Source organism: Pseudonaja textilis, chromosome 4, assembly GCF_049901715.1.
Source record: "Pseudonaja textilis isolate UNSWEBS1 chromosome 4, rPseTex1.2, whole genome shotgun sequence".
Classification (NCBI taxonomy): domain Eukaryota; kingdom Metazoa; phylum Chordata; class Lepidosauria; order Squamata; family Elapidae; genus Pseudonaja; species Pseudonaja textilis.
In genome coordinates this window covers 64,563,578-64,587,143 of record NC_141993.1, presented here as the reverse complement: position 1 = coordinate 64,587,143, position 23,566 = coordinate 64,563,578, and the positions used below count along the sequence as shown (strand labels likewise).

At 36.5% G+C, this 23,566-nt stretch overlaps 1 protein-coding gene across 1 annotated transcript; it reads left to right on the top strand.

Moving 5' to 3' along the window:
- Positions 1–22,835, top strand: PCOLCE2 (procollagen C-endopeptidase enhancer 2). Its single transcript, XM_026701574.2, has 9 exons — positions 1–518; positions 5,709–5,814; positions 12,494–12,749; positions 13,783–13,907; positions 16,959–17,095; positions 19,021–19,175; positions 19,816–19,899; positions 20,651–20,818; positions 22,559–22,835. The coding sequence occupies exons 1-9, from the start codon at positions 415–417 to the stop codon at positions 22,687–22,689; spliced, it is 1,266 nt and encodes a 421-aa protein (XP_026557359.1). The 5' UTR covers positions 1–414; the 3' UTR covers positions 22,690–22,835.
- Positions 22,836–23,566: the final 731 nt, after the last annotated feature.

Below are 23,566 nucleotides of genomic sequence, written 5' to 3'. Positions count from 1 at the left end.
GGAAGGAGGTGGGATTTCTAAACTTGTAACCTTCCCAGAATTGGTGGCGCGAGTTCCACCGGTAAATTTCATTGGAAGGTTCCCTCCGCCTGGGAAGCTCTAGAAAGGACCGGGGAGCGACTTTTTCAAAGACACCTCCGCCACTTTACACCAAGGTAAAAAGCTTGAGGGGCGTCTGTTTTATTTCTTGGTCGGCCCCCTCCTCGCGCTCGCCGCCTCGGTCTGAAAGGAGGAGGAGGAGGAGGACGTGAGAGCTTTTCTCTCCTCCCCTCGCCTCAGCGAACAAACGGGATATTCACGGTAAACGGGCAGCGGGTGGTTGGGGTTTTTTGTTTTTGTTTTTTTGGCTAGGCGCTTTATACAGGTGGCCTCGAACGAATCTCCACGCTGAAGGGGCCGAAGCGGGAGAGGAAGATGCAAGGCGCGGTCGCCGCAGCCACGCGCTCTTTGGCCCTGGGATTCCTCCTTCTGGCGGCCGCTCAGCCCTCCAACAATCAGCAGCAGTTACAAAGGCCGAGGTAAAGTCCCCTACGAGCCCGCCGCTACCGCGGAAATGCAAGGCAGCTTCGCCTGCCGGCTTCGTTTTGCTTATTTGTCCCGCTTTCCCCCCGAGTTTGGTGAGGACGAGCCCTCCCCCGTGGCCGCAAGGGCTTATTGTTCGGTCAGATAGAGCCGCTGGGTCTCCCTCCCGGTGACTGGCTGTAACGTCTGAAGTGCACGGAAGACTTTGGTGCCTCAAGGCTTACCATTCTAGCGCAGCTCCCTTGCCCGTAACTCTTTCTGTGGTTTCCCTCTGTGCCCCACCTTAGGATCCCGTCTGTCCTGAGGAGACAACTCACGCTTCCACCTCCTCCACGAATCAGGCGTTTCTCCCGGGCGTGCCGTTAAAAGAAGGGGAAAAAAAATCTTATCGTGCAAGGGCAAGTTTCAGAGAAAGGAGACATTTGCAGCCTAAAGGGTGTGCAGTTAGTCTCTCTACCCTGCACGTTTTAAATGCATTGGGATTGTTGTTTTTTGTATCCGTTGTAGAAACGGAATATTTGAAATATTTGAGAAGATGAAAAAGAGTATTTCCAAAGGGGGAGGGAGTTTCTAGGGTAAAAGTGAATCTGTGTTTAAAGTGTCCCTGAATTCAGTTTTATAAGGATGCTTAATTTTGAAAGGAGTTACTATTGTGTTTGTTCTAAGGAAATAATGGTAATTCACACTTAGTGATACCAGCTAGGTTCATATTCATCCAGGCGATTGAGGGGAAACTGGACCATACAGTGGATGGTATCACAGAGCCATGCTGTGGCTAACCACAATTCTCCACACTTATTTGCAGATATAGTAATCTGCCTAAATATACAAATGTGTATTTGTTTCAAATTGAAATGAAGAGATTGAGGACCTGTACACTGCATGAGTCAAAAAGAGTGAAAATATTTACAGATCCCTCACATGCTGGACATAAACTGTTTCAACTCCTACCTTCAAAACAAGACTATAGAGCACTGCACATCAGAACAACTAGACACAAGAACAGTTTTTCCCCCAAACGCCATCACTCGCTAAACAAATAATTCCCTCAACACTGTCAAACTATTTACTAAGTCTGCATTATTATTACTATTAATCCTCCCATCCTTCCTTTCACCCATCTCCTCCCACTTATGACTGTATGACTGTAACCTTGTTGCTTGTATCCTAACAATTTTATTGACTGTTTCCTAGTATGATTTGATTGCTTATTATACCCTATGTGTTGTACCTTATGATTCTTGACTTGAAAAAGTATCTTTTCTTTTATGTATACTGAGAGCATATGCACGAAGACAGATTCCTTGTGTGTGGCCAATAAAGAATTCTATTCTATTCTATTCTATTCTATTCTATTCTATTCTATTCTATTCTATTCTATTCTATTCATTTGCTATGTACATGGGGAAGGCCATATAATTTCATAAGGAGCTTCAGGGATGCTTTACATTTTTCTTACACAGATGTATGGAAAACCTATGTTCATCCTTTTGTCTAAATTGTACAAATCAGTTTTGTCTTATAATATGTGTGGAAGCCAATGTTATTAGACATGACATTGAGCTACCTGGGAAAAATATTGCTGGACCCTCTTCTCAGTTCAAATTAGTATGTATTCCTGGGGAATATTCCATTCAATTCTTCTCCTTTTTTTCTTCTCAAAAGATAGTAAGCATTCTTAATTGACTGTATATTTCACTTTTCATTTAGGGGCTCAAACTGGCATATGTAATGTTCCATCCTCCTTTTCCCCCATAATAGTCATAGGTTGGTTGAGTTGAGGTAAAGTGATGGGCCCCAAAGTCACTCCCATGAGTTTCTGTGACTGGAGATGGATACCCAAGTAAGGATACTTGGGTATCCTTACTCCTAGTCCAATACCTTTGCCATTACACTACATTGTGGTTACTAAGTGAAACCCATCCTCATTAGAAACTAGTGGTGAGACTGTCCCCATAGGGCTTGTTTAAAATTTATTTCTGCAAATTCTTGGGAGTCCCCTAGGTATGCTAGGGTTTCCTTCTTTCTCAGCAAGTCAATGCATCATCTTAAAAATAAAAATAACACCAGCTCCGCTGATAAATGAACTTGGTAATGTCACTAAAACTGTAACCCATACAGTTTTAGTGACATTACCAAGTTCATTTATCAGCGGAGCTGGTGTTATTTTTATTTTTAAGATGATGCATTAAAATAGCATCATCATTAACATGTTGGTGAGGGTGTGAATACAGGTAATCCTCTACTTACAACAGTTCATTTAGTGACTATTCGAGGTTACCACTGTAAAAGGGACTCATGAACCTTTTTCATACTTAGGATCATTGCAGCAGCTCCATGGTCGTGATTAAAATTCAGACACTTGATAACTGACTCATATTTATGATGGTTGCAGTGACCCAGGGTCATGATATGATCACCTTCTGACAAGCAAAGTCAGTGGGGAAACCAGATTCATGTGACAATGTTGTTACTAACTTAATAATTGCAGTGACTCAATTAATAACTGGCAAGAAAGCGCATAAAATGGGGCAAAATTCACTTAACAACTGTCTCACTTTTAGCAACAGAAATTTTGGGCTCATTGTGGTTGTAAGTCAAGAACTGCCTGTAACTCCCTTCTGCAAACTGTAGAATTCCAAGTGATGCCCTCATTTTAGAATGGTTGATAGGAAACGTTTCTTGGAATTTGATACTTTCCTGAAAAGCATACAGTCCCTATACTTAGCAATTTGATCTCTCTTCCCATCTGTATGACAGATGGAAGTAATAGCAAATGACAACTTGAATCTGTTTACAGAATCCAGGATGTCCTGACAGTATAGGACTTTCTTTCAATATACTTCAATTTTATGTGTTTTCTCATCTGTTTCCATTTTGGTGCCAGGTTGGCTGCAGTAGTAAAACAGACATTATTTTAGAGACATGCCTCAGATGAGAAGAACCTGTGACAGAAAAATGCTGGATATCCTTCACCACAGGAAGGTTCTTGTTCAGGGTCCTAGTCAATCATATCATCCAAATTTAACTTTTCACAACTCTCATTCCTGCTTTTCTTTAACAATGACTCAGCATCTTACTGAACTTCATTGACACAGAACCAGAGGAATTATAGAATGTGCTTTAAATAAGTCATTAAGGATTAATGTGAAAAGAGACTGCCAAAAATGAAGAAAGAGACAAAAGAAAACAGCATGTCAAGGCAAATTGGAAATTACTGAGAAGAGAAGCCAAAACCAAGAAAGATAAATATCTCAGAAAGGAACTTAACAAGTTTCATAGAACTGTTAGAAGAGACAAGAAACAGCATTACAACAATGCCTATAAAGATAATAAAGATGGAAACAGACATAGAAAAACAAGAAAGTGTTTCAAAAGATACCTGAGTTTCAAAGAAGGTTCCTTCCTAAAATTAGTATGCTAAGGATGCTAATGGACAGATAGTAACCAAAAGAGATCAAATTAATATGGAAGAGGTATATTGAAATACTGTACAGTAGAGATGTTAAAATGTGACCTCAGGATATTGCAACCATTGTAAATACATTCTGTTTGCCAAGCACCTGAATTTGAATGATGGGCCAAAGCAAATGCTGCATTTTAATTTAATTTAAAATTAAGTAATCAAAATGCAGGTCATATAGTTACTGCCTGTTATTTAAGACACTATTTCAGTTCAGCAACATCCTTAGTAGGATATTTGGTAGATGCAGGCAAAGCTTTGACGCAACATATATTGCCAAAATGCTTTGTTCCCTGATATATGTGCCAATATTACAGGTGCATGTAGTCATTTGTCTTGATTTAACCCTTAAGAAATATGTGGATTTACGTTAGATGAATTGCCAGCTGCTGAACTGCATCCTACTCATTATAAAATAATCCAAGACTCTCCAAAACTTCAAACTAGGCATTTACTCCCATGTTCATTGACCAAAAACAAAAGGAAAGACTTAGTCATTTAATCTTGATGTTAAGTTAAGCATCCAATGATAAAATCATCTGATTTACACCAGTCCTGAGATGTTGTCAAGATAGTGCCGTCTAGTTGATGGGACATGGGCAACAATATGTTGACTTCCACAATAGTTCCTAAATAAGAGATCCTAACATAGAATAGTGTTTATTTGGAATAAAATAGCCTTGTTTACATTCATGGCATACAACAAGTTGTGCCAAAACTGAGCTTGTGCAGTGCAATAAGAGTTTGCTACTGCTAACTTTATGATGCAAAAATACAAGCTTGGTTGTTTAGGAAAAGCATACAGATAAATAGAGTACAGTGAGAATGGGGTAGCTGAGAAGTGTATCTGGTAAAACAAGAAATAAAGTCAAAAATTAAGAGCAAACTGAATAAACTTTGAATAAAATAAAAGTAACCAATATGAAAGAAGGTGAGATGGTTTGGTCATATTGAAAAAAATGAGGATCAAATTGCAAAATGAATACATGAAAGAAGAGAGTGGGCTGAGAAAAAGGGAAAACGGAGAAAGTAAGTTTGAAAAAACAATGTGTGAACATAGTAGAGGTATGGATTGTTTGCAAGTATAGAAAGGTATAGAGAGGACAGAATGGTTGGGAAGAGAGTACTGTAGTCTGAGATGAAAGAGTAGATGGGAAAAAAGTGAGAAGTTTGAGGAATAATTATGTAGACGTGGCAGAAGTAAAGATTGTTTGCAAGGATAAATACGTTTTGAGAAGACAGATTGGTTATCGAATGCTTCCAAACATTTTGAAGAAAACAACTGTTTATAATATAGTTACTATTTATAATAAATGCTAATATACAACTGCCAAACCACTTTGGCAGGGTGTGTACATGTGCAAATATGTGGTTGTTGACACAGTACATTTTACCTGAAATTAAGTGATTCAGCATCTGATGCATCAAGTGTATGTCTTCTTCTTTTCCTGCATATTCATACATGCACAACCACAGCATGGTGAGATAATCGTGACTCAGCAATAATATATTTGTATTTCCCAGATATGGTTACTAAGAGTTGAAAATGACTGGATAGCACAAAATAATCAATTTAAAATTGCATTATATTTTAAATAGCTAGATACCTTTTAAATGCTTTTTACAAAGATTCTGTATATTTCAACAATGGCATAGTAGATGCCATCTGTTTTATCTAGACCTGATCATGCTATCTCAAAAATAATTCTTCTTTATTTCCTAGGGCTTTTAAATGTGGTGGTATTCTAACTGGAGTATCGGGGTTTATTGGAAGTGAAGGATTCCCAGGGGTCTACCCACCAAATAGCAAATGTACCTGGAAAATCACAGTAAGAAAGTTTGATATGACAACTCCTCCCCTACAAAGAATAATATGCAGGTTTATTGTTGGTTTCAGTTATGTGATGGGTGTCTATAATAGGATACTTTAATATCTTATGCAGCAACCAAAAGCAGAACATTTGATATTTCTTCACAAATGTTAATATAAATTCAATCACTTGTAGATGGAATGTAGTAGTGTTCTTTTATGTACGATGAAAGCTTAGCTACTCATTTCAATAGACTTTGAACTCTTGTTCTTAACCAAAACCTGTTTGAAATATTTATGACTTAAAGTGATGGCCAAGTTTACGCAAAATGTTTTAAAATGCCAAGGTTTCCACAGTGTGCTGAAAGCTAACTATCCACATTCAACTAGTTTAATGTTTATGTGAACCCAGACCGTAAGTTCCTTTTTTGCCGTATTTGAAACTAAAGGCAATAAATACCTTAGAAGGAAAAGCTTTCATGTGTTATTGGAAAGGTAATAGATTGAAAACTACATTTCTGGATATTATATGGAGGAAGGATATCATATGTCTTCTCTGCTAAGAATGCACATGAAAAAAGATGTATACATGCTCCCCTTTAACATTTTTTAAAAAGTACAATATGCAACCTGCAAGATAAAGATGAGAGTGGAAGCACAATAATATTGTAGAACAAAACTGAATAAGAACATACCATGTTTGTTCTGTTATACTTTAGTGAAGGTTGATAAAATTTAACAGTTTACACTTTTAAAAAATGCTTGAATTGGGGCTTCATAGACAGCTCCATGGAATAAAAGAAATTAAATATGTTTAGCCCAACAAAGAGAGACTTAATGGTGACATGATAGTTATCTTCCAATACTTGATAGGCTCTCACAGGAAAAAGGGTGTTGATTTACTCTTCATAGCACCTAATGGCAGGACAAGAAGCAATGGGTGTAAGCTCATCAGAGGGATATCCATAAGGAGGAATTTCCTGTTGGTGAGAACAATTAATCACAGCCTGCCTTCCAGAATTGTGGGTACTCAATCATTGGAGATTTTCAAAAAAAGATTGGATAACAATTGGTCAGGGTATTGGACTAGAAGACCTTCAAAGTTCCTTTCAGCCCTGTGATTCTATGAATGTCTACTATTGTGTAAAAAAACAATCTTCTACACGTAAAATTTTAAGAAATAATAAACTCTTCTGGAGTTTAACTTCGCTTTATGGCACATCTATTGCCATAAAACCAAAGTTTATGGAACATGTCTTAGGACATTTACTTTTTTTATATCTCACCTTTATTATTTTTACAAGTAACTCAAGATGGCAAACATATCCAATATACTGTACTTTCCACCTTCTATTTCCACACAACAACAATTCCCCCTTGTAGTTTGGGCTGAGAAAAAGGGACTGGGCCAAGATCACCCAGGTGGCTTTCATGGCTAAGGTGGGACTAGAATTCACAGCCTTCTGGTTTCTAGCCTGGTACCTTAACCACTAGACCAAATTGGCTCTCGGTTAAGTGAAAGATTGGGTTTTACCTTAGAGAGAAAAGCATTTTATCAGGCCGTAATAAAAAGAAAAAAGTGGAGACCCAGAAAGATGATTGAAGAAACATGCCTTTCCTAGATGTTAAACAAGACCATTCCTTTGTTTTGGGGCACTAAGAAGTACACGGCATCACAAAAAGTCCTGTTGAATCACATTGTGTTATTTTTGTGCCTTATTTGATGATACCACAAGCACTATACTCATTGGAGCCTTACTCTAAAATTACTATAAACTAGATTTCTGCAAAACCACTGTGTACAGCTTAATTTTGGCTGAGTTTTTCACACTGATTGTGGTCACCAATAGTGGCATTGGCAGCATGATTTATAGTCAGAGATCCTGCATGGCAGATTCTAGCAGGCTGAAGTAGTTCTGTTACTCTCTCATTACATAAAAATGGAGACAGAGTGCCTTGCCAAATTGTTGTTCAATACATCTGTTGCACATAGAAACTACCTGTCTACCAGGCACATTACATGGTAAATTAGTGAATTGGGGCATGGGTCTTACAAGATGGCATTGATAGAGGAGCAAGAAGGATTCAGAGGACAATAAATCAGTGTTTGGTTCTCTACTATTTACCTAATCACAGGGTCTTTAAGAATATAATATAAAGAAAAAGAACAATAAAAATTATTTCCAGAAAAAAAACATATAATATAAAAATAATATTCAAGTTTTCAAATAGACAATTTTAGTATAAGTAGCAGAATCAATTACAATTAAAATATATAAATATTTTTTGAATTACAGTTACTATTATAACATACATGTCAACTACAAAACGTATACAAAATGCTGGACGTAGAATGTTAACTTCAAATAAATCTATTTTAGTTTTGGGAGTATGGCTTGAAGCTCATGATTGATTGGAGTGACTGCTGGAATCCTGACAATACAAATATGTTTTGAAAAGTCTTCCCAAGAAATTGAGTTTAATTTAATCAGAAAAAAACAAAAAATATATTAAGTATTATCTAACACAACGTATAGAAAAGAGATTAAAATAATAGAACTTTGTTCTACTGTATTTGTTTTTAACTTTTTAAAATACATTTGTGAAAATAATTCCATTAAGAAGAATGTGTGGCATAAGGATTCATTACTATAAAAGAAAAAACACACACACACACACACAAAGAATGTTATTATCCAGACTGGCATTTATATGCTCATATGAAACATCAAAGCTGGAGCAGAGGAGTTGAAAGAGGTGAGAATTAATAAGGACACAGAATATGAAACATTAATGTAATCTATGAACTGAGACATTATCCTTTTTAGGCGAATAATGCAGAATTACATTCTGAGTAGCTGAATTAAATATCTAAAAAAATAAGTTTAGTTTTTGATGATTTAACTTGCTGAGCCAAATAGATACATTTTTTCCCCCTTCTGAGATATCAGTATCGGTAAATATGTCAAAAAATATTACACAAAAATTAATAGAACCTTACCCATACTCACAAAAATAAATTTTATATAATATAGGGTGAGTAATTGTATTTTTAGAGGCCAGCCTGTACTATCCATTGAAAAAATAAGCCTACTGTAAAATACAGTGGTACCTCGATACTCGGCTGCTTCAGAACTCATCAGATTTGGTACTCAATGTGTTTTGGTGTGAAACTGTTGTTCTGGTATTGATCAGTTGTTTGGTACTTTACGCACTGCAAAAGGCAGTGGGGGACAACCACAGAGGGCAGACAGGATGTCAGCCATGCTGAGGGGGTTGCACTGACTTAGGAAAACGGAGAGATAGGAAGTGCTGCCCAGATGAAACAAAGGGTTACCTGGTAAGTCGCATGGTTTGTTTGGTACTCATCCTTTTTAGTACTTGTCACGTCTCCTAGAACAAATTAAGGAGGAGTACCGAGGTACTACTATACTAGAAAAAAGCCATGGGATTTTGTTTTTATATATGACAACTGCAGTAAAATTACTATATGCTCACAAGTGAAAATGTTTGACACTATCCACAGTGGAAGAATTGTAAGATGATGGAGCCTGCAGAGGTGGCAAAATTAACTTTTGTCCTAGATCAGACAAAGGACAGTATCCATATTTATGGCTGTCTGGAAGTTATAAACTTCTTGCATGAAACAGACAAAAATACACATGACTTGTGGTTTTGGTGATTAGAAAAAAATTGGTAATAGAAAAAGTGAGCTTTTTTATAATAGAGTAAGAGAGAAATGTGTAATTGTATTTGCTGCAGAGGAAATCAGGAGCCTTTTTCTGTTTCTTTTTATGCTTTCTCATGCACTTTTCTTTGTTTTTTTCTATCTTTTATTCTAATTCTATTTTCTCTTTTTCCTCAATTGGAAAGATTGAGGAGCATGCTATCTGTCCTCTTGGTTTCTTCACATTTCTACCCAGGGTCTCCTAAAATCTAAGGATTCTTTCAAGGTCTCTTCTGGCAATATCATCCATCCTAAATGGATCAAAAGAAAAGGATAATTGTTGGTCGGTTTAAATAGACTTAGTAACCTGTCCATCATATCCTAGATATAGGCTCGATGTAGGCAATATGTTTCCTGCAGCATCATATCATCTCTATTCCTTTTAAGGGAGAATCACCCATCGTTTCAAAACTACTCTTCTTTCTCAGAGAGGCTCTTTGATTTCTTCCAGCCCAGGGAGCCCAACTATTTTCTACAATGCTCTGTGTGTCATTGTAGAGCACAAAAGCAGAAACAGGCTGGCATGCTCTTTATGTTTCGGGCAAGAGTAGTACTCAGAAACAGTTCAGGCAAATGCCATATGCTGGATATAAGAAGGAGGGGAAATATAGTACAGATTTCCAAGATTCTGTCTTACTGCCAACCTCAATAAAGTAAGATTCTGGTTTTCCCATGCAGTATATTTCCTGATTGGGTCTATGTAGTGGAGCTGACAGGCATGATTTTGTAAGGTTGATTGTCTTAGAAGAAGAGGTTGACACTGTTCCAAGTTCCGTTGGCATCACACCTCTAATGTTTATGCTTCCTTGGGACACATTTTTGCATGCAGTTTGCTTTTGCCAAAGATTTGGTTTTGCTTTGCTTTGCTTTTAATTTTCTCTGGTGTTATCTTCATTTCTCTGCCTTCCTTGAAACCTTTAGCTTTCTGTCCAGGAACCTATTGTCTTTCTTGAAGCATTTCAGTGTAGCAATTTTGTTCAATTTAAATGATTCCTTATCCTTAAATTTATCCAAAGTATCTATGATTTGTAATTAACAAATGGTAATGCTTTGAATATGGCTTATGCTTATCATCTTGCATTAACTGTTCGTTGTTGTAATTCCAAAATCTACTCTCTTCCCTTAATCCTACTTTGTTTCCTTATATTGCCCAGGTCTTTCATTTTACTTGAAGTATGCAAGGCAAGTTGAAAATAAAATTCTTGATATGGCTAACACATAGTACTAAATTTGTCTGAAAAATTACTCTGGAAAATTTCGTAAAGATTCTATAATAGTGCTGGTGTAGGACATGTGCTTGCATGCTGAGATCCCTAGCGCCAGTGTATCTTCCATGATAAGAAAACAGGCTCATCTCTCTTCTTTAAAATTTTAAAAGTAACCATTTAAAATCAAAAATAGATATTGGCATGCTGAATGGTATCAACCTCTAGCATCATCTTCACTTCAAAGAATCCATCTGATTTTAATGTTTGTGCCTTGTAAGCTTTCTTATAAAGTAGAAGAGCAGCTTAGTGCTTCCTTTGTTTCCAATACCAATAGACAAGAACATACCAAGACAAGAAGATGAGGGATAGTGGGAACTGTGAGTGTGTGTGTGTGTGCGCGTGTGTGTGTGTGTGTGTGCATGCACATGCACATGCATGTAAAGTTAGTGTTTTGGCAAATTGATGCTTTTTAACTACAGCTAATCCTCAATTTAAGACCGTTACTTAGCAATTGTTTCTCGTTATGACAGACAAACCTTGTCCCAAGGTTCCAACTGGGCTGCTTTTCTGTTGCCACATAACTGCCTTTCAGGCACTTGGCAACTTCACTTTCAGCCATTTGATATGTCCCATGGCCACATAACTGTGTTTTACAAACTTTTTGCTGAAAAACAGCATTTTCTTCCAGCTTTTGGCAAAAAAAAAAAGATCCTACAGCGAACAATTGGCATTCGCTTAATGATCACTGCAAAAGAAGATCATAAAATTGATTTAGTCATGTAAGTGGCCTGCGTTATGATGCCACGACTTATGACCAGAATGGGAAGGTTCCATTACAGTTGTAAGTTGAGGATTATCTATAATTGTGAGCAGATAGGTTACCCCACACACATCCTTTTTGAAGGAGTGCACACAATTTGCACTCTACATTCCTTATTGCTAATTGACTCTAAAAGATTGGGGGTGTCTAATACAGGAGTGCTGTATGAATCCTGATGGTAAAAATATTTGGTTGCAATTCTAATTTCCCAGGGTCATATCTCAGTGGATATGGGACTGTGTTTCTCAATGACATACCAAAGGTAAACAAAGATATCTAAGAAATACTTCCAATTTTTATTTGAACAATAATTGAACTGATAACTTCTGAATGAAAGCCTGTATTTCAGTATTGAATTATAGTCTCCTGCCAATAGGGCAGTTCTTCTATTCATATGGTAAAGAATGCGAATATTTCCTAGTACTTCAGGACCAATAACAGTGCAGTGGTATAGTTTTCCTTAAAAGCATAGTTTCAATTGGACATAAGATTCTGTGATTGTGCAGTTTGATGACTCAGGGTACATATTACATTAACATGGCAAAAATATGGCAAAAGCCTGAAGTGATAGTTGGGACTAAAGTGACATAATAATATAAATAAATCAATAAAAGTCAATGTTCTTTACTACAGAAATGCATGCTTCCTCTCGAAAGTATTTAAGATAAACCAAAGATAATTTTATTTCAAAATATCGCTGTTAAGTGGTAATATCACAATAAAACTTAAATAATGTTTTGTAAATTGGAAAGAGGAAGTAACAAAATTGCTACAGAAAACAAAGTTTTTGGTAAAGACTGCTACATGAAGAAGCTTGAGAAAGTGGTATCTATATTATAACAATATAATGCTTTAAAAATGCAATATAAAAATAGCTTTTATATCTTAAGAGAGGTTAATTTAAAAAAAGGTTATTCAGCTCTGGTATCTTTTTTTTCTACAGGTTCCTAAAGGGAAAGTTGTTGTTCTTTCCTTTAGATTCATAGACCTGGAAAGTGATAATTTATGTCGATATGACTTTGTGGATGTATATAATGACCATGTTAACGGGCAGCGTCTTGGCCGGTTCTGTGGCACTTTCAGGCCTGGTGCTCTTGTAGCCAATAGCAATAAGATGTTGGTGCAAATGATTTCAGATGCCAATACAGCTGGAAATGGCTTTGTTGCAAAGTATTCTGCAGCAGAGCCACATGAAAGAGGTATTTTTCAAGGTTTTAAAGCTGAAATCTTGTGATCTATACTGTATTTTCATGGCAGAAGTATTAAGTACAAGAGCATGTAGAATTTACCAGCCATCCCAAAAATATATCTAAAACAATCTATTCTTTACAAAGAAAATGTTAAAATTTTAAAATCCTGTTAGAATTAGTCTGTTTGCATTAAAATAAGGTTTTGCCAAAATTATATTTTTCTGAGTGTGTCTATGGAGAGAGAGAGTAACAGCAGTCACAAATGTATTCCAAGTTCTCCCAGGATTATGAGTTTTTAAAAGGGGAAACTAAGCTTGTGATATTCATCAAGCCTTTCCAAAAAAAATTTTTCAAAAGGGAATGAAAATGTGGCATTTTTAGAATGACAGATTATAATTGCTCAAAATTGCTAGATATCTAAAATCCAGTCCTTTGTATTTGGAGTTATAGTCTTCTCCCATAGGAGGAAGAGAAATAGCATGTTTATTCATGTACTTTTGTCACTTAGAAATTATACATGGAAGCTCATGCTTTTTAGACTAAAAATATTAATTTTAATTGTTGAGCTCCTTTCTAAAGGGAAACTATATTTCATATTGCTATACTGAATACAGGAAAATGAATAAGTTCAAATGAGTTTTATAGAGCCCTGATTCCATCAGACATTATACACCCCTCAGCCCCAAAGTCCAAACTATAGTTCAGCAGTATAATATATGTGGTCTCTGGTGACAGAAGATGGGGCATAGCTACAGTTTCTACTCCTTTTAAAATATATTTCAATTAAGAAAAAATGTTAAAGAATTAATAGATTAAAACACCATATTCTTCATATAAAGATTCAATACGGAATTGATAAGGAATTGATGCTAGAAGCTTTGTTGAAACTTAGTGGCTTTTCTGCAATTCCAGTTGTAGAATAATGTAATTGCAATATATTATTTACAGATGTAATATGCTTATATGTAGATTGCCATGAACTTCATTTGAAAGTTGAGCAAATCTGCTATGTGAAAATATTTTATGTGTTTTGTATTTTTAGGAGACCAATACTGTGGTGGACGACTAGATAAACCAAATGGATCTTTTAAAACTCCAAACTGGCCTGAACGTGATTACCCAGCAGGGGTGACCTGTGCCTGGCACATTGTGGCTCCAAAGAACCAGGTGAGCTGTCTTGTTTTTTTAAATCTAGTTTGATCTATTGTTAAAGCAACAGGCTAGAAAGGAGGCAGTGAGTTCTAGTCCCACTTTTGGCATGAAAACCAACTGGATAGGTTTGGACATGTGACTCTCACTCAGTCCAACTCACTTCTCAGGATTGTTATTCTGGGGAAAATATGAATAAGAAGAAATATGGAATATGTTTACTGCCTTGTGTTATTTATATTGTAAAAATAATAAAAATAGAATTTAAAAAATCTTTAAAATATACACATTTTTAGTCTTCATCTATTTCTTTCTGATTTATAATATATAAATAAGAGCCCATGAGGGTTGAGCAAAGTCCCCCAACCTTCATTTTCACTGGCAAAGGGTTGCAGGAGGCCGTGCAAGCCGAAAATGGAGCTCGGAAGCCAGTTTTCACTTGCAGAGCACTCAGGTGCCACTGACACGAGTGACATTGAGCTGGCCATGCCCACCCTGGTCCCCTGAGGTCAAACACAAATGCAGCCCTCAATGAAATTGAGTTTGACATCCCTACTTTAGAGCATCAATAGCTTCTCTTAAGTGCTTCCTATCCCAGTACAATTAACAATAAAGGCCTCTAAAAAGTAGTAGGAATAACCTTGTGGAACAGGAGGAAGAGTTGCAACCAAGACAATGGTTTGATAAAAGAAATTTGCGTTTGAAGCAGAAATGTAACTTGAGTAAGAAGCTCGGATTTGACTCTCCCTAGAGGGGGCAGGAAGTTGACCCAGCTTCTAGTATAGTCTGTAAGTTACTATTAAATTTATCCAATTAGAAAGTGTGACATCTTGCATTCACAAAATTTAATTGTGAGTTAGTAAATCTTTTATTTAATTATAAGGTCATTGTACCTGTTACAGTATACAATGTTCTACAGTGCGGATGTAATAAAATATTGATGGCAATAACTGTGACATCTCATGCCTAGTAATTGGACTGATGCCCCAAAAAGAGGCACAATTCTCAAGCACTTCAAAAACCCAAACATTGGAGATCTAGCCAGGAAGAACATATGCAACTTTGACAAATAGCAATCGCTTAAGTTATGTTGCTAATCCAGTGAGTCCATCTCTAAAATTTAATGGTAGAGGAACAAATTCAATCCATGTGGATTAATATACTGACATCTGAAATGCATTTTCTACCAGTTTGCCAACAATGCACTAATTGTAACTGAGTTTGGCCACCTTGCTTCTGATTGTTCTCTTCATCTATTTCCTTCCACCTTTCCCAGTATTAGATCCAGAGAGCTGGATCTTCGCATAATGTGTCCAAAGTTGGATAATTTGAGCCTGGTCATTTGTTTCTCAAGTGAGAACTGTGGGATGATTTGTTCAAGTACGCTGATGATGTTACCTAGTATGGTAATGAAATGTCTTCAGGAAAAATAGCCAAGCTTAGAGAGCACCAAGAACTCCATAACTCAAACCTGAGCTACAATTATTCTCTTCTATTGATATATTTGTTGATTATATTTAATTTGTGTCTCTTTTTTCACTATGCTCTTTGACTTTACATCTAGATTGTCCTCTTTAATGTGTTCAATTTTGGCATTCCAGCCTCAACAAGGAATATCTTTCATTGTGTTGAACTTTCCTGTATTTATATATTTGTTAGATAGCGAATTCCTACTTTTTTTCTATCTTTGCAGCTTTAGATTTTTATCCTACATCAGCAACTAAAGACTGTAATCTAGCTACTTCATAAATGCCAACGGTACTCTGAAAGATCCTTAGCTCTTCCTCCATTTGAGTGCCATCGTACCTGAGGGGCCTGTCTTCTGGCACTACATCATCAATCATTTTGTATTTTCTGTCCCAGTGGTTTTCTTGATCAAAATGCAGGAGTGCTTTACCATTGCCTTCTCCTGCAAATCCTGAATTGATAACTTTACCGTTGTACTTAAATTGATCATCTGCCTCTGGCATCTTCCTGTATCACTGCTGCCCAATATAAGATGCCTACCTAAATATAACTTAAGCAGTCTTTCATGTTTGAATGGAAATTCAGATAATGACTAAAGACAGTAACAAAGCTAAATAATAGCTTTGAGATAAAATAATATTTTCCAAACTTAATTTGTTAAACACAAACTTATAAAAAGCTTCCATATAACCACATATCAGGGATGACATATCTGATTTACTTCAATTCAGTTCATATTAAATATATGTCAGTGGAGGAAGGTGATGTTGTGGCCTGCTATCAGCCTGCAGAGCTGGCAGCAGAGTCGGACGGTGGGGAGGAACATGAGCTAGTCATGGAGTCTGGGGAAGGGTCGGACGAGGGATCTGTGTCCGACACAGAGATGGAGCCAGGGCCATCTGAGAGTTATGTATTGACTCCAGAGCCTCCAGAACCTGACATCAGTGAAGCAGAGGAACAGAGGGAGCCTGTTCCCAGTGTGCACATGTGCAGACTGCCGAAAGATAAGAATAGATAAGACAAAAGGGGCGATTTGGGAGTAAGACTTGGAGATGATTGGACATGAGCTTTTGTAGGAAGCAACTTTGTTCGTTCTGGTCAGTTTAAACTCTGAAGCTCCATGTTGACTTTGTGCTTTGTTTGGCCTTGTACAGCTAATTGGCAATTTAGTCGTTGGCAGCATTTCAAGGGAGATAAAGGTAGGTGCTTATCAGCCTTACCCCGAAAGACTGTGGCAGACTTCTGCTGGACTATTCATAAACTGTTTGGGACTCATTATGGGCTGTGAATGAATATAATTCACAGCTGTTGAAATAAAAATAAGGTTTTTGGGAACAGTGTGTGATTGTTACTGTCTCAGGAAGCCTTGGTCAGAACAGATGATTCCAGGACCTATTTAGTTTTATTCTGCACCAAATGTCTTAATTTTTTTCTACAGATTTTATGATTAAAACAAAGGTAACACAATATAGACTTAAAATCCTTGTGGCTTAAGAATGGCTTAAAATGATGTAGGTAAGAATATGTTTTAGGTTTCAAAGAGATTTTCATATTAATAATAAATGAACAAGTGTTTTAACAAGGCCACTCATTATCTTGCAGGTCATAGAATTAAAGTTTGAGAAATTTGATGTGGAACGAGATAATTATTGCAGGTATGACTATGTGGCAGTGTTTAATGGTGGCAAGATTAATGATGCCAGGAGAATTGGGAAATACTGTGGAGACAGCCCACCAGCGTAAGTAAGCTCATTGTCTAAACACCTTTTTGTCAATGCTACAAGAGGGATGGAACAAAATGATGGATCGTTTTATATATATATTTTAAATGGAAGCCTGTTAGAGCCTCAAAAGAGCTTATCTGTTTAATAGCTTTCCAAATTTAGGCATTAAAGCTGATTTTCTCTTCCTTAAAAGTTACTGTAGCCTCAAATTTGATCAATAGAGTATTGTTTCACTACAATACTGATGACTCACATTAATTATCAATAATCCTGTGCCATTTTTCAAGTGTCTAAAGTAAATGTGCAAGTTAAATGATATTAAAAATAACGGATAAGTACCATTGTGTATATAAATGTACAATAGAAACAGTGGGAAGAAAATACTATCATGCTATTTTGAGCACCCCTCAAAAAAAACCTAATTTGGGACCTCAGTGTTCAAAAAGATAGATACAAAAATTCTGCTACTGTGAGCCCATATATACTTTTTCATACATTAGATATTTTTATTGTTTAGCCCATATCACTAATGAAAAGCTTTCACGTTGATATAATGTGATATCCTGTCCTTAGTGGCCCTTATAGATGTTACACTTTTTATCCAAGATCACCATTACATGTGCTCAGAAATGCTTGAATCTATGATGCACAAGTTATTAAGCTGATATCATACTTGGCTTTGTGATCTTACTGATCAACATATTAGCAAGTCACAATCTACCAGTATAGAATAGTACTGAAATGTCCAAGACCACAGAATTCTAGCTATTGAATTTGCTCAACAATTAGCTAAGTCCAGGTTCGTTCTTTATTTCTCTTCTACAGCTCCCTTGATCACCCTGTTGTTCCCATCAATCTTGATATTGATTATAACACTTCATTCCAACTGAGCTTGTCCTAAACATTATGTTGGCTGCATTGGAATAAGAAAAGGAAGGTGCCAGGTTTGAAACCTAATACTGAATTTAGACTCAGTTACATGAGTCCAAGTATGAATTTCATTCTTCACCTCTTCACTTACATTTTCTCTTGATCATCAGTCAATCAATCAGGACTGGAAGGCATCTTGGAGGTCTTCTAGTCCAGTCCCCTGCTCAAGCAGGAGATCCTATACCATTTCAGAAAAGTGACTGTCCAGTCTCTTCTTAAAAGCCTCCAGTGAAGTACCCACAACCTCTGACTGCCAGCTGTTCCACTGGTTAATTGTTCTCACTGTTTGGAAGTTTCTTCTTAATTCCAGATTGCGTCTCTCCTTGATTAGTTTACATCCATTGTTTCTTGTCCTGCCCTATGGTGCTTTGAAAAATAAGTTGACCCCTCCTCTTTGTGGCAACCTCTCAAATACTGGAATTCTGCTATCATGTTCCCCCAATCCTTCTTTTCTCTAGACTAGCCAAACCCAAATCCTGCAACCGTTTTATGTTTTTGTCTCCAGACCTTTAATCATCTTAGTTGCACTTCTTTGCACTTTTTCTAAAGTCTCAATATTTTTTTTATAATGTAGTGACCAAAACTGGATGCTGTATTCCAGGTGTAGCCTTATTAAGGCTTTATAGTCACTATAAATATATTAACACAGAGACTTGATGCTCTACAAAAGTTGATGTTGTGCAGAAATACTAGTAGAGTATTTTTTGAATTAACTATGAAAAGTTTGCATTTTTATACACTTCCATTTTTTGGTATGGATCCATAGGTACTTTTTAACAGTACCTATTGATCCATTTATTCTCTCTTCTTCCACTGTTAATATTTTCCTAAGATCTAAAGTAAGATTTGTAGACAGGTTTGTTTAGGAATTGTGAAGCTTATTTTTTCTCTAAAAGTAAATCTTTATATTCCATATGGAAATTCAGTTTCATTCACAATATTATATGTGCAGGTTATTTATTTACTATGGTCTACAGAGTTATTAATGATAAACCATTATTCTCTTTTAGGCCTATTATATCTGAAAAAAATGAGTTGCTTATTCAATTTTTGTCTGATTTAAGTTTGACTTCTGATGGATTTATTGGTCATTATATATTCAGACCCAAAAGATTACCAACAACCACATCACCAATCACCACCACAACTCTTCCTACTATCCCAGGTGAGCATGGGCTTTCATTTAAATCAGATAAGAAAACAAATTCAAGCTATATTGTAATGTCATTTTTTTTCTCATTTGCTATATTTGTAATGTAACTAGGTGACCAAAAATAATTGTTTAGATTAAACAGATGTGACAGGAAGACCACATATGGGTATTGCTTGACTTAGAAAAGTGGACATATTTTTTACTTAGAAAAGTAGACATGCATTTGCTAATTCATCAGCTCTTAAAATTGTTAAGGACAGGAATTTTATTCTTTGTTCATGAATAATTTTTTTCTTCATAATGCCTCTGCCTTAATCCTCATCATAATCATGAAAAACTTCTGGATTCACAGAAGACAAATTGGACTGTTTTTGCCAATTAGATGTTGTATATTCTTTCAGAATTGGAACTGGTAGGTGCATCATCTGTGCTACCATGAATTCAGGCATCACTGTTCTACACAATTGTATAATTCATGCAGAGCTAGTATACATTGGTTTATTAAAACTTGGCTTGTCTAGATTGTTCAGAGTTTTGCTTTTGAAGGTGACTTTTTCTGTAACTGAACATAAAAAGAAGACATAAAAAATGAAAGTCGTTTTTAGAAGAGTTCTGAAACACTTAATTGTTCATTTTGGGTCTCTTTGGAAAGCCTTGAAACCTACAGTCAGCCCGTGCCAGCAAAAATGCAAAAGGAGTGGAACTCTTGAGAGCAATTACTGTTCCAGTAACTTTGGTAAGATCAGATTTCTTCTCCCCACCCCCCAAAAAGTGACTAGGGATGTATGTTTACAGGAGAGGGTTGGAGCATTTATCTGTAAGCTACCATTAGTGCACAAGGAAATTCTTTCAGCTTATATAACTGTACCTCTTGCACTGAACTCTATGACTTAGTTACTTAGTTAGACTGTGAATTTTTTGTTAGAAGAGTTTTCCAATCTAAACACAACAGGAGACTGTTGCTGTATGAATGTTTTGATTTAGTGACATCAGCATGTTGTCTTCTTGGAAGGCTCTTTGTTTTCTTTTTAATTCAGAATGATAAATTCATAGTTCATACTGCTTGGCTCTTAATTGCTATCCTTGCTATCTTCTGAATATGTTTCTTTAATATAATTATAATTAATGATATCAGATAAACTTCATATTCCCCTCTTTTTTCAGTATAAGTATCATTCCTTTATGTTATATCTTAACTGACAAATGCAATTTGTATGTCATATATTAAGGCAACACAAATGAGTTTATCCAATATTCATAGTTAAACAAGGATATTTAAGCTGCAGTTATTCTTTTTATTAAAGGTGTGCAATGCAATACCCTTTTGTTTCCATTGTTATTCTGTAAATATCTATTCCAATTTCTTTATTCATGTGTTCCTTTATGTATTTTCTATTTATGCTTGTTCACTGCTGAATGATGGAAAAAACTGCTTCATTGTTTTGCAAGATGATTGCAATCTATTCCTCCTAAATTGTCCTTTTTAGTAATAACTGGATCTGTTATCACAACCAACATCAGAGGTGGAAGTTTATATGCAACTGTATCTATCATTAATGTATACAAAGAAGGAAATTTAGCAATTCAGCAAGCAGGGAAAAATCTGAGTGCCAAGATTATTGTTGTCTGTAAACAATGTCCTGTTATCAGAAGAGGTAAGTAAACTCAAAGTAGAATTCTGAATTTTTCAAATGATATTTGTCCTTACTGTTTTCATGCTCATATTTTCCCAGAAACTATATTTTAAGTTGCTCATTCACAGAACAAAACAAAAATAAATTATTTAAATTACAATAAAAAGTGAAATGAGTGAGAACATCCAGAAATTTTGCTTATCTTAAAATCTTTTTAGTATTTGTATGTATTTTATGTTAATAATATAGGTGAGTTGAAAACAGGATGATGGCTTAAGCCATGTTGGCCCTCATAAAAGAATCTGTAGCTCTGTAATCTAAAAGAGGCATACATTATTAGGAAAATAGGCATATTTGTCTCAAAAAATTAAGATTTGAAATTGTATTGTTTATACTCGTAATTTTTAGACTATGAACTTATTGTTTATCTAAACTCATCTAATGAGTTTAAACTCATCTAATCATTTTGTTAACTCTCAAATGTTAAAATGACAGTGAAAAGCTAAACATTGATTGAATACTAAAAGAAAATATCTTTGTGTAAATGGGATAAGAATCCCTGCATCAGTAACTGCAGAATCATGCAGGGTTGGTTCTACTTGTGAAGCTGGCCATGCACGGTTTTTCTTATTCAGCCTTCCATAGCAAGAGTCCCAAACCTCCCAGACCATGTACTGGAACTGATCCATGGCCTGTTAAGAACCAGGCTGCACAGCTGAGGGTCAGATGCGGGCAAGCAAGTGAAACTGAAACCATCCACTCCTGATGCGTGTCTTCCACAAAACCAGTCCCTGGTGCAAAAAAGATTGGGGACCCCTGCTCTATAGAACAGTCCACTCCACTAGGGATGGTCTCTTTATCCTGGGTATCAATTACAAAATGTGGGTTACTGGAGGGTTTATCAAAGAAGATGGAGCAATGAGAATTCATGCTTGCTTGCTCGCCATGGTTGAGTTTACCAACAAGATATATCCAACAAGAATCCTATTTTTTAGAATGACATTCTCTAAATAAGCAGCCAACTACAGTTATCTGATTAGTGGCATAAAACTACAGAAATGCTACATGAGTGTTATACAGATAGTCCTCGACTTACAGCCATTCCTTTAGCAACTGATCAAAGTTATGACAGTGCTGAAAAAAAGTGACTCACAATTGATCCTCACAGTTATGACTGTCACACATCTCCACAGTTACATGATTTTGATTCAGGCACTTGGCAACTGGCTCGCATTTACAATAGTCACACTATCCTGAGGTCGTTTGATTGCCATTTGCAACCTTTCCAGATGGCTTCCAACAAGCAAAGACTTTGAGATGTTGAAATTCACTTAACAACCATGTGATTTGCTTAACAGCTGTGATGATTTACTTAACAAGTGACAAAATGTCATAGAATTAGGCATCTCACTTAACAGCATGGCTTAGCAATGGAAATTCCAATCCCAATTGTGGTCACAACATTTTATCAAATGTTCTTAAATGAGAGATCATAGCACAAGGCAACTAAGCAATGACTACTGGAAAACATAGCCGAATAAATTTTAACTGAAGAAATAGACAAGCATTTTTTATAGTGAACAGAATATTTGAGCAATATTTGCATTTGACCAATATTTTCATATTTGTATTAATTCCATAACTTGAGTAACTTGAGTTCTCTAAAGTCCTTGTTTGCATCTGAAGAATTCAGTGACCAATTGAGCTATATTATCCTTAGGGCTGTAAAGCTGAATTTATCATTTCCTTCTCTTTCAATAGGTCTCAACTATGTCATCATGGGCCAGGTAGAAGAAGATGGCAGAGGTAAACTCCTGCCCAGCAGTTTTACTATGAGTTTCAAGACCAAGAACCAAAAAATCCTGAATGCCTTAAAAAACAAAAGGTGCTGATGTAAGACTTTTTGAAGCTATCTGTTATCCTTCTTTAAAAAACAAAAATCTTCATAGACAAAATTTGCACTTTCCAAACTGGTGTATTTTCTGGATTTTATAGTGATATAATCCTAACTCATTGATTTGTGTTGCAAATAATCAAACAAAAAATGTATTTAAAACCTTTCAGTAACTTGAAAGAATTCATTTCTACTATGCTGAAACTCTTAGTGTTATTGATGTTACAAGTGCAAAATTTATACCGTATTTTTCAGAGTACAAGACGCACTTCCCTCCCGAAAAGTGGGTCTGTGCGTCTTACACAGCAAATGTTGCCAAAGCCCCACCCACCCACTGGCGTCCACCCTTCAGCCTCTGCCTCCCAGCAGTTTGCCTCCTTGCCTCCAAACAGCAAATAGCCTGATCAGCTTTAGCACAGCCTGATTAGCACAATCAGCTGATTGTCAATAGGATCTGCCTCCCAACAATCAGCTGTTTTAGGCTGCAGGGATTGCCATCACCCATTGCTGCCTCCACACGTACCCCATTTTGTGCCGATCCTCGCTGCCTAGAGTGGACCAAAAATGGGGCATCTGGAGGTTGAAAATGGGGCGCATGGAGGCCGAAAGTGGGATGTAGAGGCCAAAACTGGAGCACACAGAGGCAGCAATAGGTGATGGCAGTCCCTGCAACCTGATTGTCAGGAGGCCAATCCAACTGACAATCAGCTGCTTGGTCTAAATCAGGCTGTGCTAAAGCTGACCAGGCTGTTTGCTGCAAGGAGGCAAATTGCTGGAAGGCAGAGGCAGATTTTTTTTTTCCTCCCTGAAAGCTAGGTGAGTCTTATACTTCGGAGCGTCTTATACTCTGAAAAAAATACGGTAATTCATTTTAA